This window comes from Cervus canadensis, chromosome 17 (genome assembly GCF_019320065.1).
Source record: "Cervus canadensis isolate Bull #8, Minnesota chromosome 17, ASM1932006v1, whole genome shotgun sequence".
NCBI lineage: Eukaryota > Metazoa > Chordata > Mammalia > Artiodactyla > Cervidae > Cervus > Cervus canadensis.
Window position 1 is genome coordinate 27509656 of NC_057402.1, and position 21261 is coordinate 27530916.

Consider the following 21261-nt stretch of genomic DNA (forward strand, 5'->3'; position numbering starts at 1 on the left):
TATAATGACTGAGTAAAAGCCCAAGTCACTTTACCTTTTGCAGTTTTAAAAGGCTTATCTTAAAAAAAACTTACCTATGACACTCTCCTTTACTGTGCATTCAGTATTGAGTAAAAAAGTTTCAACAGCTTCTATATAATTACGAGAAAAAAATTATAAGAAGCCTGAAATGATGCAGAAACCAAAGTGAATTCTCAGGTTAGTAATCAAATGAAAGCTTTTTACTTGACCCAAACAAATAATGTCTACTCTATAATATGGAAATTAAATATTACAAAGTATAAAGAAAGTTAGGAACTAAATTCTGATTGAAATATTTTAAGGCATCTTTACCCTAAATACTAAAATAATAGTAAAATGACTATGTATAAGAATAGTAGAGAACTGTATAAAATGCCTTCAGATGAAGTTCCCACACCAAAAATTTTTAAATTGTTTAAAAAAAAATGAATAGAAAACTAAACTAAGACCGTTAACAGCAGATAGGTAAGAGGCAAATTTATGGTTTTTCTTGATATTGAGAGTAACAGAGAACAAGCTTGAAAATACATGGCATTTAGACAATTGAAATACTTATGAAATACATATTCACATTTATAAAGGTTTATAACATAATTCCTTTAAAAAATCAAAGTCAGTAAAAACTCTGTATTGGCTGTAACAATAGGAAAAAAAACAATAGCAACCACGTGACACATTACACTGCAGAAAATAAATAACCTACAGGTTTCTCTGACATAGCTTCAAACATTAACCTAAATCCGTACTGATGAATATCCTTAAAACCAGAAAATATTTTCCAATATGAATATTTATACCTCCCTTTAAAACATGAATATCCCAAATTATTATTTAAACACCTTATCCCTAAGGCCCTGTCTACACATAAGAGGAACTGAAATACTGCTTTTAATCGTAGCCAACACAAGCACACTGCCCCCTATCAGCAGCCCCCACCTCAAAAGCATGTGAGCATTTAACAGCTTTAATTATGACTGTTATTAAATGAATTCAAACTACAAATAACCAGAAAACAGCTTGAATTAGGTTTTCTGGTTTGTATTGATTTTAACAGCTTTTAAAATTTTATAAAACTAGGTAGGTTAACAAATAAAATGTCCAGTTTATCAACACACTTGGAATAAAACCTGTATGGTGAGTTTAAACTTCTTTTTGGTTAACTGATCCTTTAATTATTTTTGATAATTTAACAGAATTCAACACAAGACAAAAAAATGCATTGTTTAATGTTTTAAAACCTTCAAGTTAAAGTTTCACTTTTAGTAAATGTAACAAAACAAATTATACTAGGACATGTTTTATATTACCAGTATCACACTACTAATCCTGTCATTTGTCTTTAAAAATATCAGTAATTTACAGATGTTTCTCAGAGAGGATGAGAATATGATGGCTGATACCTGCTTTGCATAGCTAGAAAAAAATGTGCTTAAAAACAAGCAATTTTTCTCTCATATGATTTATTTTGGTGAAAAACCCATTTATATTAGATAAAACATTAGGGACATTAGATTTTTCCAATTTCTTCTTTTGTAAGAGTACAGATATGGTGATAAAACTGTCAGATTATGTATCTTCAAATTGTTACTACATAATCTCTTTTTATTTCTAGGTATTCTTTGACTTTTATAAGAATAAAGTTAAAAAAAGACAGGAAATATAAGAGTTTATATTAATAAAAGGATATGCAGGGACAGTTAATTCTGCATGGTGAGATTAGTGTGGGTTTTTCATTCTTTGTAGTTCTTTCTTCCCTACTTCTACACTGTTTATATAGACAGGTATCTTTCAAAAGTAAAGAAAATAACTGTATAATGTAATGGTGCCAGCTTACCCATCAAACAACCATACTGATAATAAATAACTGTTAAATAGCCAAACCTACCAAAAGGCAATCCACAGAGATCATTCTATTCAGATAACTTAAACTGTGGATCATATACACTGTGGTTTAATACCACACATGGGATACAAACAAACAAAAAAATCTTATGATTAAAGCCAAGGCTTTAGAGAAGACACTTAAGAGATTTTTCAACTATATTTTAACTCACCTCAGAAGTGTTTTAAGACTATGGAATATCCATAGATAATCTTGAGTATTTGTGCAATTCTGCTTTCTTATATAATACATCTCTTAAGGCATAATCTAACAGCAGTGTGGATCTATTTTAATATAACCCAATGATCTAAAAACATTTAACAACTAATTTAGTGCCATCCTAGAAGAGGATACATATAACACGTACTCCAAAATATATGCCTTTGATTTATAAAAAAAAAAAAAAATCACTCATTTAGCTTTCCTACTTAATGCTTTAAAATAAGTAATAACTTGAAAATTGCATAATTAAACCAGAAAAATAATTGTGGCATCCTATACCTAATCCTAATTTACATAAAGTGAGCACAAGTTTTCTGCTTATATACAGTATGTACTATACTTGAAGAAAGTCTGTATAGCCATTCTACAAGTATTTATATTGAGGTTTACAAAGCATGTGTATTAAGAAAATAGAAAAATATTAACTTTCACTGGTACACCTTAACAAAAAATCCTTTTTAGCTTAGGTGGCCAAAACAATCCTTTATGTTCATATTATAAATTTTATTGGTCCAAGTTTGCTCAAAAGTGATGATGGAAAGATTTCTGAAACAAAACGTATCTACAGCAGCTTTTAAAGAAGCATCCCTTTGTTCAAAACAGGTAATGTCAAATGAAGTGAGGATTTTCTTCTTTTTCTAATCTTAGAGTGTTTTTTATGGCAATGTCCATACTTTCTTGAAATTCTTTATATGTACTGGTGATAGGAAGAGCTAAACAGTTATTACACTTGTTTCCTACAGGAAAATCCATATGAAGGCACTCAATTGATGGAGTAGGTTTAAATCCAGCAGGTGGAATGGACTTGCAACCGGTAGCAAAAATAAGAATGTCTTCCATTGTTACTGTAGATTTACCATCTGAAAATACCAGAGAGAAAAAGAATATATAAATAAATCCATGTTATATATTGCTATCATCATAGACTCTTCCCCAACTAGACATGTTGAAAGGCAGAGACTCCCACATTACAGTAGATGCATAAGAGGCAAACTAAAGTACTAAAGTCAAGTATAGTGATAGGAAAATGGTATATTAAATACATGTTTATTTGAATCTCAAACAAAGTAGGACTCATAAAATCATTTGGTTGACTTCCTTAAAATAAAATTATACAGTCCAAGAGGTTCAGTAGGTTTTAAAATGCAATCTTTGGGGGATATATACAAACAATTTTAAACCACTTCTAGATCATTGTTATTTGATAAACTATTTCAAAAAGGCAAAGAGGAAAAATTAGATGGTATAAAACATCCCAATAAGCTAGCTAAAAAATTTTCAACTAAAAGTTAAGCTTTTTTTACACCATATTAAACAGAATGAATTTACACTGCTAATGTTCACCGATAAATATTATTACCATATTCTGACCAATTCATTTTTGGAATAATTCAATTTGACCTAAAAATTTAAAAAGATGAAGTAGATGACTAGCTTTGAAGCAGATGACTCTCCTATGCTGTGGCAATCACCCATATATTTAGTTTTCTAAGAAGAATGACTCTCATCTCAAATTATTGAGACAGAAACAAGTGAAAGATAAACTTTATAATCTTTCCTTATCATTTTCAACTGTCATAGAACTTGGTTTTAAACAAGTTTCGTAAATAAGTATTGCAGTTATCAGATGAAAGCTTACTATAAAAAGCAAAACTCAAAATAAATATCCCAAAACAAAATTTTTAAGTTAAATGAAAATAAAACATCTACATACCCTCAAGAGCCTGTAAGTAACTATTCCAAAACCCCAAAGTCTGTACATCAGACAATGTGCGTACTGTAAAAAGATCACTAAGTATTTTTGCAGAAAGATTCTCAGGTTTATGACAGAAGATGTGAAAAAATGCTTCTGGATAAGTCTGAATCTTCTCCAAAACACCAAGAGTTTTCAGACCCTGTTTAAAACTTAAAGAGAAGAAAAATAATGAACCAACATTCATACACATATATGTTTGGAACACATATTTCTAGCTCATTTACGATTACTCATGATAATTTCAAATCAATAACAAGCCAATGCATTAATATAAAATGAATATATTACATGCCGACAGTATTTATAGAACAGGTTTAAAATTGAGCTAATAATTTTCCATTGAGAAAAAAGACATCTAAAATTTTATACTTCAAAGCTAGTTAAAAATGAAAGATTGCAAAGAAACTAAATTTTAGCCACACAAAAATTCAACTTATGTATTGCTAAAAAGAAATTAACAAAGAGAAAACAAACAAAATATTTTTAATACACATGATAAAACACTAATTTCTCTAGATGTACTAAAAATACAAATCAGTTTTCTAGAAGAACAATCCAAATACACAAAATATAAATGCATTATTAAGAAAATACAAGTAACAAATGAATTTTTTAAAATGTACATTCTCACTAATAAGCAAAGAATGAAGATATCATTTTTGCCTATCAGACTGACGAAACCTTTACTGTGTCTCTGATTTCCCTAGCCACCTCCTCAGGTACCCTGCTACACGGATTCATCTTCCATTCTATAAGCTCTTCCTCAACAGCACAGCTCTTTCTCAAGTGCTTATCTTTCCCATTTTTGAATGAAGGAAAAAAAATTAATCCTATTTTCCATTGAGACGACCTATGTGAAAGACTCATCTACTTTTACTGCCTCCCCGTCTTAATTTCATATTCACTTTCCCTCCACTCCTTTCTACATCTCAGAGTAACTGCCCTAAGTTCATGAATGATGTATGGCAACAGTCTCCTGGTTTCCCCTTATTTCTCTGGGCAGACCTTCTGAGTCTCTTACAAAGCTTCTTCTATCTTTGCTTTCCCTTTAATGTTACTGTTTGTTCCTCGTGGTTCTGTAACAAGGTAAATTTCTCTTTCCTCTTACCATATCCCAATTATTTTGTTTAAGCTGGTTTATGTGCATTACTATAAAATCAATTATTTCCAGGGCAGAATATATATCCAACAGACTGCTGGGTACCATATATTCCAAGTACCCAAACTTATTAAGTCCAAAAGAAAGCTAAATACCCAACTACCAAAATCAGAACCATAAATGACAATTAATGCCTCCATTACTATTAGTATAGATAAATCTGAAAGTCATTCTTAACTCTTCCTTATTCCACTCCTAACTATCAAGTTCTGTGAATGTCCTTTCGTGAAATGCTTTTTGTCTGTTCATTTCTCCATACATGAGTTCCACCTTACTGCAAACCACCTGCAGAGGAACTGTTTCTACCAAGTGTTTAAGTCTCTAAGTTGATTTTCCATGTGAACACCAAAAAAGATATCCACATCCTACTCCCCAGAACCTGTGAATGTGATCTTATGTTAAGGATCCTGAGATCATTTTACCTAGATTATCTGGGCTTATTCTAAGTCCCATGATAATTGTCAAACACAGAGGAAAAGGCCATGTAACACAGATTCAGAGCTTAGAGCTATGCAACCACAAACCACCAGAAGTTAAAAGAAGCAGACTGAATTCTCTTCCAAAATTCCCAGAAAGACTGAAGCCCTGTGTCAATATGAGGACTAGGACTTCGAGCCTCCAAAACTATGGGAGAATAAATTTCTGTTGTTTAAAGCCATCAGTTTGTGATAATTTTTTACAATAGCCACAGGAAACTAATAATATACACAATGTCGATAAAGTCAAAACTCCTTAACATGACTTTTTAAAGTTCTCCACAATACGATCCTTGCCTGTCGTTCTTGCTTTTAACTTTAACCTTACACTTAACCTTTGAAGCAAATTTCAGCCCAACATTTAAAATTTTACTTTTAATTAAAATTAAATAACTGAAGCTTATACAAAAGCCAGGAAATAACAGAAAACCATGAACCGTCACTTGAATTTAAAAGATATTGACATTTTGTGTTTGTTTGCTCAGATTATTAAGAAAAATACTCTATTCACTCAACTACATCTGTCCATTCACAACCTTCCCTTATCTCCTTCTACAAAGAAAACTACTTGAAACTGCTATTTAACCATTCTGAATTTTTACTATAGCCTAAATTTCATTTTAGTTTCAATATATATGTATCCCTAAAAAATAACTAGCATTGCTTTGTTTTAAACTTTCCATAAATGGCACCACAATGTTTATTTTTCAGAAATTTGCTTGAGAGTAATTTTTTCCTAATTGTTATATAATTATAGTGATTACTACATTAGGAAACTAGTTCTAGCACATTTGGGAAACTGTACTGAATTTCAAAAGTCTTTTTTATTGTGTCCTGCAAATTTTTGCGGTCATTTTTTAATTCCAGTCTAGCTTCTATTTAGAAAATTATACTAGTTCTTACTTTTTAAGTGGTTACCTCAAATTTTTAATTGGCATATTTGAAATCAAAAGCAAATCAAGTATTTACCTGCTTGCTGAACAACACAAAGACCCTGGAATTTGCAACTCCAGTGGCTCTCTCTGTTACTTAAACATTTTATTTCACCTGGTATCATAAATCCCCAAATGAACATTAACTTTTTGTACAGTTAATATTTACTCTAATATCAACCAATTTCTTTCTTTATCATTCCTTGTCACCTGCACATCTCCCTCTTAGAATCCTTTACCTCTTGTATACAGTAACCTTGCTACCCTCTTTATAGAAGTTCTAAGATTTTAGTTGGAGGTCGAGAAGATCCCCTGGAGAAGGAAATGGCAACCCACTCCAGTATTCTTGCCTGGAGAATCCCATGGACGGAGGAGCCTGGTAGGCTACAGTCCACGGGGTCGCCAAGAGTCAGACACGACTAAGCGACTTCACTTTCACTTTGTAGCTCTACTAGGTCTTCCAGCATACTGTAGAAATGAAGGAGGTAATTACACATATCTCGGGCTCGTCATGGCCTTAAGAGGAATGCCTGTCACACTATTACGGATAATGTTCACTGAATGTTTACCAGATAATCTGTATAAGGATACTTCAAATTGTCAGTTTTAAATTATGTACAAATGTATCAACTGCTTTTTTTGCATCTATAATTATATGATGATTGTTTTTTCTACTTTAATCTATTAGTGGAATGCACTAAAGCAACATTCATTTTTTGATACTCGACCTGCCTTGCTTCCTTTTATAAACCCTCCTCAGAATTGTTAGTTAATTTTGAGGCTATGTTGCTAGGTACAAATAGACTCAAGACTGCTGAATTCAAGAGAATTTGTTCTTTTTAACACTATTAGGGTCATTTAAGGACAAGGCTTTATGAAAAAATAATTAGAATTTTTCTTTCTTTTGCTTTGAAGCCATCTATTTAGAATGCAATTTAGGATCCTCTGTCTTTTAATACAAGAGTCTAACTTATTTGCATGTATTATAATCTCCTATATATTTAGATTATTCTTCTATCTTATGATTTCTTTGAACATTGTTTTCCCTTGCTTATTTTTATCCCTCTTTTTCTGCTCACTTCTATGATTAAATATGTTTTATTGCTACCCCCACCCCCATCAAACTGGTCTGGAAGTCACATACTCTTCCTATTATTTTAGAATCTTCCCTTTAAAGATACATAGTTGGTTTAACAATCTAAAGGCAATTAATGCTTCTCCACTACTACCTCAAGAATAAAGTTCCTTAAAACAACACAATAAGTCTTCTCTTCTTACAGATCAACTTTTTACTAGTATTTCATTTTAACCATTTCTTACCAAAATTTAGTTTTTGTTGTTTTTTTTTCCTTTTTAATGGCTAATGCTTGTCTTTACTCAAGTTTTTTCTTTTTTTTTCTTTTGGCTTCCTGCTGTTGTTTATATCTTACTTTTTCTTTCTGGGTTCAATTTCTTTCTTCCTTAAGTATGTATTTTATTAATCTCTTTAGGAAAGAAAGAAACATGTCTCCAAATGTCTTTATTTCCTTCTTTCTCTTGAATAATAATGTAACTAGCTCTGTGAAGTTATTATCTTGGGTTATCTGTTTTCAGTGTTGATTTCACTGAAAAAAAGGTTTCCAGTATAATTGACACTCCTTTTTATAATGTCTTTTTGCTCAGAAAACTTTGCCACCTTTTGCTCAGTTTCATCACAAAGTACACTGCACTTCAGCATATTAAGCCCTGTGAACTGTGGAACTTCTTAAGCAGCATTTTCTATAATATTGCCCTGCCTCCATGTTTCAATTCTCTTCTATCCTTAATGAGAAAATCCTATTTTTAATTCCAGACCAGTTTTGTCTTAAATGGCCTAATATTTAACAGTCAGCAACTTTTCACTTGTACGATCATTTTTGTTTTGTTTCCTTTTCCTTGTGGGTTACTTGAATATTTTTTTGCACTCCATTTTTATCTATAGCATTTTGACTGTATCTATTTTTATAGATTTTTTTTAATGTAATAATTTACTGATGCCAGTAAGTAAAGAAACATTACTTCCCTTCATGTCCCTTTGCTTTTTGCTGTTTATAAATTCCTAAATATTTATTTTATATACATTGTGAACCACATTAGAAAATGTTATAATTTTTACCTCAACCATCAAACATAATTTAGCAAACATAAGAGAAGAAACCATGCTTTCATTCTTTTCATTATTCTTTCTTCCTTTCTGATGTTCCAAGATCTAATCTTTAATAATTTTCTGTTAAAAAAAAATTCCCATAGATATTCTCTTAAGGTAGATTGTTGGTGACAAATACTTCTAATTTTCCTTCAGATAAAAGTGTCTATAGATTCCTTCTCTCTGCTGTATCCTTGCAGAGATCCTTAGCTGGTTTGCTTTCATCTCTGTACCTTTCAATAATCTTCTTTAAGTTTGTTTTATAAATAGAGTTCAGGGTTTTTAACTGTTGTTTTTCAGTCACTAAATCATATCCGATTCTTAGAAACACTATGGATTGCAGCACGCCGGGCTTCCCTGTCCTTCACTATCTCCCCGAGTTTGATTAAACTAATGTCCACTGAGTCAGTGATGCTAACCAAACATCTCATCCTCTGTCACCCCCTTCTCCTCCTGCCCTTAATCTTTTAAATGTACTTATGAGAAAGAACAGAAGAGTGTCTATTTCACATTATCTAGAACTAGATGTCTATGATCATTTTTCAACTTAGAAACACTATCTGATTCATTTCACATTTAATGTTTTGGGTCTGTTTTTCTTTTAGATAACTGTAAAAACACTTTTTTTGATCTCTTTCAGTTTGTCCTGTTATTTAAATCCTTGATATGCTATTTCCAATACTTGTTTTGAATGGTTATGTGTTTTGTCTTTTATTGGCAATTCTTACTCTTTAGCGATATGACTTTAGCAATTCCATTAGGCATTATTATGTATTTGCTTTTGTCTGGCACTCTGTAAGTACTATGAATCTTAAGACCAACTACTTTGTTAATGTCTCTGCATCAGATTGGGGTCCATCCAGGATGCCAAACCCAAGCTTGGGGCAAACTGAGGGTTCTGATTTCTTATGACATCTAGGGTACTATAGTTTTTTATTTCCTTGTTATTTCTGACATCTACACGACACTTTTCTTATGAGTTCGGATATATTTAAAATATTTTCTTTTGCAATATGATTTATCTTTTACATAAAAAGGATCAGTGTTCAGTTTTTTCTTTTGCCCTCTTTTATCTAGATCTGCCAAATTCCTATTTATAAATTAGGTTTTAATTTAAACACCACTTATATAGATAGTAAAGCTCTTCCTGACATCTACTCATCCCTATAAAAATAAACAAAAGACTCAAACAAACAAACAGCTATGAATTCTGATTTAGCAATGAGAAAAAAGTCCATCAGTAGGTACATGAACTACTTGTTAGTAAAAGAATACTTTGTACTTCTATGTCATTAAGAGATATCTTTCAAATAGTTTTAAAATAACTATCAAAATGTATATTTGGATTATTGTATTAATTATAATTATGAATAGTATTTCTAACTAAGAAAATTTTGAGATGTAAGAGCCATAGTCAGAAGACACCTGGATGCATTTTAAAGAGTTATGTAACAGTCATGTAACAGTATTATTTTGAATTACAGTATTAAAAATATATTAGAAAAAATATCCTGTGTAATTGTTTAAGCTTATGTCATAGTTGAATTTGGAAGAGTGCTGATGTTCTAAAGGGCTCTAAAAAAAGTATGAGGACTATAAATGGTCAAGTAAAAAATGAACAGGAGAAACGGTGGATGGTATGTTACTATTTACTTAATGAAAGAAATGAGGATACATACACATATTCATATATTTATCTGCTATCATTAAAAAACAATAATGGAAGCCTAAACAATAAAAGCCACCAAGATAATTACTTCATATGAGGATGGGAGATAGATGTGATTAGGATGAAAGGTAAACTTATCTGAATATATTTTGTATAAGAGCTGAGATCTTTCAATATACTTTCATTACAGATTTGACTTTACATAATTTTAAAATAAAATTTTAATAAAAATCAGTAAAAAGAAAAAATAAAATGAAAATGCACACAGAAGTATAACAACAAAGAGAATAAATATGTCAAATGACTTTAAACACAGTAATTTGAATTCAAAGTCTTAGACCAAAATGAAAAACAATCCTAACCTGATTTCAGTAATATATGTTTCTAATGATGATGTCGCTATTATTATTCTGTGACGACTATTATTTCATACTCTAATTCACCAGTGTCTTTGAGAACTAAGATTATCAACACGGACAAAGAAAAAGTTAAAAATCTTGCAGTGGTGAATCTGAAGTATTAGTAAAAACTCATGATGTATTTTATATTAAAAAATCAAAATAAAAACAAAAAACCCTTATATTTCTTCTTTCAGCCCACTGAAAAGGCCTAGAAACAATGACCAACCTGACAAAAATAAGCATCCCTAAGCATTCAGACTGTGAATTTGAAATACCATTTCCCATTCAAAGGAACAAAGATCGTTAGGCCAGATGTACATAAGGAGCCTGAAACACCTTGTTTCAGTGAAACTTAAACTTCCCACATAGCAGGAAGACCGTTAAAGGTCAACATCAAAAGACCTCAACAGGACAACACAACTAGGTTTATACTGGCTAAAGATGAGACATCTGAAATTTGCTAAGAACAGCAACAATTCTTAAAACATTAAATATACAGGTTAATGATACTGAAATTTAAAAAACTCCTTGAAAACAAAACCAGAATCAATAACAAAGGAAGGTTAGATAAATGAGACTGGCCACAGGTTGGTTGATAACTATTAGATTTGAATGGTGATTACATGGTGTACCACTCTGTCTACGTTCATATATATTTTAGATTTCCCACTATTAAATAACAGAGTGTGAGGACATAAAATAATTTTGATTTAGAAAAATTATAATTGAGATATAATTACTTATCCTACCTAAGCAGGATACACTAAAGCAATTCTGCACAGAATGGTAAGAGCAGTATTCATCCTTAAGAGGTTAGTTTTAAAGCATTATTTAAAAATAGCACTTAAATTTTATCAAATAAATCTCACACTATACGACAATTAACCACTTTAAACATATAATTTGAGGGAATCGTTCGCACATGAACAACTTACCTCTCAAAAGGTGCTTGGACTCTTTTAATTACATGATAAACAAGGATGTCTTTTGCCAACATATATTTATCACTTATTGATGTTATAAGTCTTAGACATCCAATAAGCTCTAGGTACTTATAATAGTCATTTACTATAGAGTTTAAGTCAGCCACGGTTGCTGCAGTATTTACCTGTAATGAAGAATAAAATACACCCAGTGTACTCTTTTACTTGTGAAAGAAATTTACATATTTCATATTTCACATTACTTCATACTCACACTTCATACTTGAGTACACCTGAGCGAAGTGAAAGTACACCAATAATTATTTTTCTTGAATAAATGTCTGATAATCCACTTTAATACTGTATATATCTGCCTCAAAAAAGCTAATCTATAATTTCACATTAAAAAATATATATTTATTTTTAATTGATTGATGACTGGTTTATAGTATTGGTTTGATTTCTGTCATGCATGAACATGAATTAACCATGGGTGTATATATGTCCCCTCCCTCTTGAATCTTCATCCCACCTCCGGCCCATTCCCACCCCTCTAGGTTATTACAGAGCCCCAGTTTGAGTTCCCTGGTCGAAATTCCACTTTAATATAGGAAGTTATTTACATAAAAGGTAGTAATTGACATAGAACAGTTACATAGACTAGAGAGGCAAAAAAGATGATCTGCAGAGATTTCATGAATGAGAAAGTATAGTTTGAATATACTTTTATATATTTCAAATATTTCATTTGAATACAAATGAACAGACTCAAAAGAGTATTTGTGGCAACTGTATAAACAAAGAAATACTTGACCATTTATGAGACAGGCACTTTCATATAGTTTGCTCTTGACCAAAGTTACAGAGGGAGAAAGAAAGATATAGAAGGCAGTCAATCCCATTTGAATGGAAAATCTCCTTAGCATTTCTTTTTCCCAAAAAACTCTTCTCCCAGGTATTCTGTCATTTATTTCAGATCTCTACTGTGATCTCAGAAGCTTTTCCCGACTACCCTTTTCAAACTATCTTCATGCTCTAATGGGCTTCCCTTGTGGCTCAGCTGGTGAAGAATCCTCCTGCAATGCGGAAGACCTGGGCTTGATCCCTGGGTTGGGAAGATCCCCTGGAGAAGAGAAAGGCTACCCATTCCAGTATTCTGGCCTGGAGAATTCCATAGACTGTAGTAAAGTCCATAGCATCCCAAAGAGTCAGACTTGACTGAGCAACTTTCACTTTCACACTCTCAGTTCAGTTCAGTCGCTGTCGTGTCTGACTCTTTGTGACCCCATGAACCACAGCACACCAGGCCTCCCTGTCCATCATCAACTCCCAGAGTCTACCCAAACCCATATCCATTGTGTCGGTGATGCCATCCAACCATCTCATCCTCTGTTGTCCCCTTCTCCTCCTGCCCTCAATCTTTTTCAGCATCAGGGTCTTTTCAAATGAGTCAGTTCTCCACATCAGGTGGCCAAAGTATTGGAGTTTCAGCTTCAACATCAGTCCCTCCAATGAACACCCATCCTTTAGGGTGGACTGGCTGGATCTCCTTGCTGTCCAAGGGACTCTCAGGAGTCTTCCCCAACACCACAGTTCAAAAGCATCAAATCTTTGGCGTTCAGCTTTCTTTATAGTCCAACTCTCACATTCATACATGACCACTGGAAAAACCATAGCCTTGACTAGACGGACCTTTGTTGGCAAAGTAATGTCTCTGCTTCTTAATATGCTGTCTAGGTTGGTCATAACTGTCCTTCCAGGGAGCAAGCGTCTTTTAATTTCATGGCTGCAATTACCATCTGCAGTGATTTTGGAGCCCAGAAAAATAAAGTCAGCCACTGTTTCCCCATCTATTTGCCATGAAGTGATGGGACTGGATGCCATGATCTTCGTTTTCTGAATGTTGAGCTTTAAGCCAACTTTTTCACTCTCTTCTTTCACTTCCATCAAAAGGCTCTTTAGTTCTTCTTCACTTTCTGCCATAAGGGTGGTGTCATGTGCATTTCACACTCTAGTAGTTGGCTATGTGTTATCTCATCCTCCCAACCCACTACCCTGAGTTTTAGCTGGGCATATGGCAAAACTTTCCTTACAGCTACATGTGGCCTTATGTGACTAAGAGCTGTCCAATAGAACATGAGTGAAAATGTGTTACATTTCCCTGAACTCTTTCACTTTCTCCCTTAAGAGCATATTTCAGCTATGAAGACAATATCCTAAATGATTATACAATGAGAGTTGTTCAGGCGCTAAGTCATGTCGGACTCTTTGTGACTCCATGGACTGCAGCACGCCAGACTTCCCTGTCCTTCACCATCTCCTGAAGCTTGGTCAAATCATGTCTATTGGGTTGGTGATGCCATCCAGCCATGTCATCCTCTGTCGTCCCCTCCTCCTCCTGCCTTCATTCTTTCCCAGCATCGAGGTCTTTTCTAATGAGTCAGCTCTTTGCATCAGGTGGTCAAAGTACTGGAGCTTCAGCATCAGTCCTTCCAATGAATATTCAGGGTTGATTCCCTTTAGGATTGACTGGTTTGATCTTGGTTTAGTCCAAGGGACTCTTAAAGAGTCTTCTCCAACACCACAGTTCAAAAGCAACAATTCTTCAGCACTCAGCCTTCTTTATGGTGCAATTCTCACATCTGTACATGACTATTGGAAAATCCACGGCTTTGACTAGATGGACTTTGTTGGCAAAGTAATGTCCCTGCTTTTTAATATGCTGTCTAGGTTGGTCATAGCTTTTTATCCAAGGAGCAAACATCTTTTGATTTCATGGCTGCAATCACCATCTCCAGTGATTTTGGAGCCCCAGAAAAATAAAGTCTGTCACTGTATCCACTGTTTCCCCATCTATTTGCCATGAAATGATGGGACAGGATGCCATGAGTTTTGTCTTTTCAATGCTGAGTTTTAAGCCAGCTTTTTCCCTCTCCTCTTTCACCTTTAAGTGGCTCTTTAGTTCTTCTTCACTTTCTGCCACAAGGGTGGTGTCATCTGCATATCTGAGGTTATTGATATTTCCCCTGGCAATCTTGATTCCAGCTTGTGCATCATCCAGCCCAGCATTTCGCATGATGTACTCTGCACGTAAGTTATATAAGCAGGGTGACAATATACAGCCTTGACATACTCCTTTCCCAATTTGGAACCAGTCTGTTGTTCCATGTCTGGTGCTAACTGTTGCTTCTTGACCTGCATACAGATATCTCAGGAGGCAAGTAAGGTGGTCTGGTATTCCCATTGCTTTAAGAATTTTCCAGTTTGTTATGCTCCAAATAGTTAAAAGCTTTAGTGTAGTCAATGAATTAGAAATAGATATTTTTATGGAATTCTCTTACTTTTACGATGATCCAACAGATATTGGCAATTGGATCTCTCATTCCTCTGCCTTTTCTAAATCCAGCTTGAACATCTGGAAGTTCTTGGTTCATGAACTGTTGAAGCCTAGCTTGAGAATTTTGAGCATTCCTTTGCTAGCATGTGAAATGAGTGCAACTGTTCAGAGTTTGAACATTCTTTGTCATTGCCTTTCTCTGGGATTGTAATGAAAACTGACCTTTCCCAGTCCTGTGGCCACTGTTGAGTTTTCCATATTTGCTGGCATATAGAATGCAGCACTTTCGCAGCATCATCTTTTAGAATTTGAAATAGCTCAAGTGGAATTCCATCACCTCCACTAGCTTTATTCATAGTGATCCTTCCTAAGGTCCACTTGACTTTGCACTCCAGGATGTCTGGCTCTAGGTGAGTGACCACACCATCATGGTTATCTGGGTCATTAAGATCTTTTTTGTATAGTTCTTCTGTGTACTCTTGTCATCTCTTTTATGTTTTGTTAGGTCTATTCCATTTCTGTCCTTCACTGTGCCCAATACAATGAGAGGAAGGAATTCAATTCTCTGGGTGACCTGGTGTATTACAATTGTACCTTTAAAACAGGAGCCATTTCTGTACAGGCCAGAGAGCACTTTATGCTTTGTGGGCCACATGGTGCCTGTCCCAAACTATTCAACCCCACCACTGTAGTGTAAAATCAGTCACAGACACATAATAAATGGGTGTGGGTGTGTGCCTATGAAACTTATAAAAGGCAGCAGGCAACACTTGGCCTACAGCTATAACTTACCAACCCCCACAGAAAATCTAGATTTTAGAAAAAAATTAAATATATGCCTTTTTTTGAATTTTTGTCTTTTGGGTCTCTTTGTTACAAAAGCCTAGCCTAATCTTAACTTATTATACCCCAAGCATTATCTTGGAAGAGATATCCTTCTTATTCTGTTCTATGTTATGATACATTTTACTGCATGACAGTACATTACATATTTGATTATCTGTCTTTCTTCTCATAGGTAAATTCTAAGAAGGCAGGAGTTTTGTTTGGTTCACTACTTTATCCTCAGTGTTAAAACAAGTATGGGATACACAGCATTTGTTGACTGAAATCAATGAAGAAACACTGGCAAAGAACCAGATTAAATAAAGCCACGAGGAGAACTAGAAGTCTTAAGGGCCCTAATGAAGAGTTTAAACTCCATTCAGTAGGCAATGAGAATCCATTAGGATTCTTGAGGAAGAAAGCAATGTGGTTAAACCTGTACTTGTAAAAGAATCATCCTGAGTAAGATTAGAATAATATCTTAACTGTTTAAACACAGATACAAGTTTCATACACTAAGCATATTAGAAATAAGAAGGAAAGGCCACTCTTAAGAGACAGATGACTTGACACAAACTGATGAACAGAGTATGGAAGAGTGATAACAACCCTGTCTCCAGAATAACTTGGAAATAAAAAATCTCTTGAAAAGAACATGAGAATCAGGCAAAAAGCCCAGATTTTGGGAAAAATTTCTGTCTTAAACACGTTGGGCTCAATTTGGTAGGAAGACCCAGATCTTATCTGGATATAAAAATCTGGGGGCTCAAAAACACAGGTCTGGAAATCATCAGAAAGGTTATGAATGAGAAGATGCTTTCTTCTCATTATATAGAAGGAGGACTGTTAAGATAACACTACCTAAAATTACCTAAGTTTCAGGGGTAGGGAGAAGTATTTAAAAAGACAACAGTAGTTAAAAGTACCAGGGAACAGAATATTAAAGAAAACAGCAGAAAGGAATTCAAATACAGTGGTGACTACAGAAATCAGAGGAGATAAGGAATTAGGAAAGAAAGGCCTTTGCATGTGGAGATTTAGATCCCTGCCTATTTTAGTAGGGGACAGGTTAAGGGAGGAAAAGTTGAAAGGATTTCATTGTCTCAGTTTCTAAACCAATAACACACGGGCAATGATACTTATCTCACAGGGTATTACGGTGAGTAAACTGAGTTTGTACAGATAACACGAGTAGTACAGGGCTTAATAAATGGCAACACTTTTTAGGAAGGAAAAATAGAGTCTCCCCAACTATTTTCCCAGAGAAGAAAGTCAGCCTGGTCTTTCACTCCACCTATCACTCATAACTCCCTGCTGTAGAAGGAAAAGATAAATTTTCTGCTGGTAACCATCCTCTCTTCAGATCCACCTGCCTACAGGAAGGAGCACTTTCAGCTGACCTTTACCATGCAATAAGGAAGCTGCCTTATGTCATCTCTGGCAGAGCAGATAAATCCATTTAGTTATGAGAAGTGTTAACAGGCCATTCTGACCACAGATCTAAGGCACATTATCCAACCGGTCTTATCAACATTAAGCATGGCACTTTGATCTCTAGCTTTTTGTTCTTTACATCTATCTGTTAAGTGATTGTTAACTTTGCTGGTAAACAAAAATACCTACACCCCTTAACTACTCCACAAAGAATATTTATTATTCTACTGCAGATCCATCATTTATATTCAAATGTATCTAGAACATGGGCTTCCCTGGTGGCTCAGACAGTAAAGAATCTGCCTACAATGCAGGAGACCTGGGTTCAATCCCTGGGTCAGGAAGATCACATAGAGAAGGGAACGGCTATTCACTCCAGTATTTTCTTGCCTGGAGAGTTCCATGGACAGAGGAGCCTAAAGATCTGCAGTCCATGGGTCACAAAGAGTCAGACATGATGGAGCAACTAACACATAACTAAAACACAGTCTACATCTGAACAAACAGGTACATTTCTTACCCTGATCATAATCTGTGCCACATCAAAGTCTGAAACGTCATCTAAAATTGGTTGGGTATTTTCTGGTCCATAAGCAAGGCAGTTAAATAAGGTCTGAGAAAAGAAACCAGGTGAAGGACCACCATGAACCAAAGAAATGGCAACCATTTTGCCAGCTTCATAGTAAAGGTTCTCTTTCAGAGCTGTAAATACAGATAAAAGATATCAAATACACTTCTTTTATTAACATATGATAACCATCATATATATGTAATAAATACATTAATAAATCAGAAATTTAAAAATCCAAGCTTTAGACAGACATAAAATAACCTAATTCAGACACTATAATAATGTATACTATATTTTTTTTCTGAATACAAAGTAACACTCTGTTGTAGAAAAAGATGTAAATACAGAAAATCTTTTTATAAAATCACCTATAACCTACCACTCTGTAATAACCAGTGTACACACTGTGGTATATTTATGTCTCATGTATATATAAATATATACATAAATAATTTGACTTCTGTTTTTTTCCACTTTATTGCAAATTTTTAAAATATTATTTGAAATTATTCAAATCTATAGTTAACAAATGCATTAAAATGATTTGCTGATGTGCTACAATGTAAACCATGTACTTATTACTTGTTACCCCACTTGAGGACCTTTTCAACTACATGAGACACAATGTTATAGTCAACATGTGTTACACATTCTTATTTATATATCTCTGATTATTAGGATAGATTCCTACATATGATATTAGTGGTCCAAAGGATATGAACAATTTTAAGGCTGCTGATATACAAAACAGTACAAATTTACTCTCAACAGTATATGCTACCTTAATTATAAGGTATCATCATAGCTCTCAACATTTTTTTAATGTCTCATTTAAAATAGTTTAGCTACTTTGATAAGTCAAAAACATATCATGTAAATTTTCCTTTATTTTTTTCTAAAAAGTGTTCAAAGTAATTTATTAATAAGTAACATCAACAATAGCTGAAATGGTAATAAAATTCCCTTAACAATAATCTTATATACTACATATTAGTAGTCACATATTACAGATGAAGCAACTGAGACACAGAGAGGCTAAGCAATTAATCCAAGAATATGAAGCTACTGAAGTAGATGTATACAAACTAAATTCAGATTTTGTGACTTCAATTCCACGTACTCTCTCCACTGTAACAAAACTGCCTTGAGTTAACACACTGATTACTTGAACCCCCTTTTTTTTTTAAAAAATAAAGGGAGTGTAGAATTAAACTATGTGTACTGTTCATACTACTAATGATCCTTGGTAGTTTCTCAATTATTTCAGGTAATGGTGAGGAAATTCTTAAGAAAATATAGAAGGAAGTCAACTGAATGAAATGTCTTCTCGCTGTCTCTCCAATTCCTATTACAGCAAAAGTGGTTATAAAAGTTCCTAAAAAAAAGAATGCTAGGATTAACCAGTGTTTCACGATGCCTGTTTTAATTACATTATTTCTCCGTCAGAAGTAAAGATAGGAAAAAAAAAAGAAGATAGAAAAGTATCATATAAATAATTCTGGAAAAAAAAAATTCTTGAAAGCAAAAGTATGTTAAAAATCTGTTATACATCGACCCCAAAATTATGTTATACAAATTCTAGTTGTGAAGAAACATGCGAATTTCAAATTTCAAATATATAAACAAAAAGAGCTCAAAAAATTATTCATTGCATTTGGCCATTATATTCAAATGAATTTAAATTAATATAAAGTACATTTTTAAGAAATTACTTCATTATGGAATCACTGGAGGATATTGCTATAGGATATTCTTAAATAAAAAATGTTCACTATAAAAATTAATTTTAGAAGTATCACTTCTCCCCTTCTCTGTGATTTATCACTATTTTATTAACAAAGTGATTATACATTTTGACTACAGGTACTGAATATCAATTCTAACCTGCTATCGTTCTTAACACATGCCATATTCAGTATATACAATAATAAAGTAAATAATTACCTTGAGAATTTAAAGACAAGTTCTTTGACAAGGACCCTTCAAACAATGGTGAGTTCTCAAGTTGCTGCATTAAGAGACTTAGGAATTCTTGCTTTGATCCAGGCTGCTCTCTTCCAAAATGATCATTTTCATTAACATACACTATTTCAATTGTATATGAAGGATTAAAGTTTTGATTTCTGAATCCATCTAAGGCACTATTCCAGATATTGGCTTTGTTGATAAATACTTTTTTAGGCTTTTTCTTAACTTGGAATCCTAACTCTATAATTAGAGTTGAGATATCTCTTCTAAATTTGCTGCCTTGCCTATAAAACATGAATTTAGATACAGAGGTAAGTACTCTAAAGTACTTTACATGACAGAGCAATTATACAGCCAGTAAAAAAATAATAAGAGAAAAGATTAAAAGGAAGTTCTTCCCAAGTTCAGTTCAGTCGCTCAGTCGTGTCCGACTCTTTGCGACCCCATGAACCACAGCACGCCAGGCCTCCCTGTCCATCACCAACTCCCAGAGTCCACTCAAACCCATGTCCATTGAGTTGGTGATGCCATCCAACCATCTCATCCTCTGTTGTTCCCTTCTCCTCCTGCCCTCAATCTTTCCCAGCATCAGGGTCTTTTCAAACTCCCCAACTCCCACCCAAAAGCAGGCAATGGTTGCCATGGGAACCAAAACCCAATAAGCTTAGTTCTAAATTCTTGATTCCCTCTACCCAATCTTCTACCAAATTAAAAGCTTCTAATGTTATAAATCATTTATAAGAATGGTGACAGATGACTATCCCAAATTTGATCAATTCAGCAGATTCAGGTAGAAGAGCCAAGAGTTTAAACTCTTACTTCCCTGGCCATATTTGCTTAACTGCACCTTATTTCATGTTCACTAGCTCCTTTAAAAGTAGAGCACAGTAATCTCTGCTTACTACATAACAGACCTATAATTTTAAGAGATTACATATTTTAATTAGCATTCGTAAACCCTCTAAATAGTACTTTTAGTCTATACTATTAATTCTCAAAGTGTGGTCCCAGACAAGTACAGCATCTGGAAACTTGTTAGAAATGCAAATTCTTGGGTCCCACAGCAGATAAACAAAATCGGAACCTCTGAGCATGAGGCCAAGCAATCAGTCTTAACAAGACTTGCAGACAATTATATGGACTAACTCAATTGTTCCCTGCCTCAGTTTCTCCATCTGTAATTGGAATTATGAACTCAAAATAATCCTGTTAGAGGCAATGCCCATGGATCATCTTTCTACATCAAGTTGGGGACTATAGTTTGAAAAGCACTCTTTCAAACTACAGTAAGATCAGCTAATACTCTAAATGTATATAGAGCCAAACCCTGTTAAAATTTTCTCAAAATAAAGTTTTATATTTTTTTTCTAATTCAAAATACATACCTCAGCAGATCTTTACGCTGGTCTCCAGGTGACTGTCTGGATAATTTAGGTGAAGACTCCTCCAACAAACAATCATTTATTCCCACATTAGTGTTGGGTAATGCATGTTTTTTGGCTTTCTGGAATTCGCCTACAG

General features: G+C 33.8%; 1 protein-coding gene across 2 annotated transcripts in view; it reads right to left on the bottom strand.

Annotated features, from left to right (window-relative positions):
* Window positions 1-483: 483 nt before the first annotated feature.
* The window catches only part of G2E3 (G2/M-phase specific E3 ubiquitin protein ligase), a 65272-nt gene continuing 44494 nt past the window's right edge, over window positions 484-21261 (bottom strand). For both annotated transcript variants that reach the window (XM_043489819.1, XM_043489818.1), the window contains 6 exons: window positions 21126-21255; window positions 19717-20024; window positions 17722-17903; window positions 11618-11790; window positions 3840-4030; window positions 484-2985 (listed from right to left, as the gene is read on the bottom strand). In XM_043489819.1, coding sequence (XP_043345754.1) covers window positions 2735-2985; window positions 3840-4030; window positions 11618-11790; window positions 17722-17903; window positions 19717-20024; window positions 21126-21255 — 1235 coding nt within the window. In that variant the 3' untranslated portion in view covers window positions 484-2734. The remainder of the gene's footprint in view (window positions 2986-3839; window positions 4031-11617; window positions 11791-17721; window positions 17904-19716; window positions 20025-21125; window positions 21256-21261) is intronic.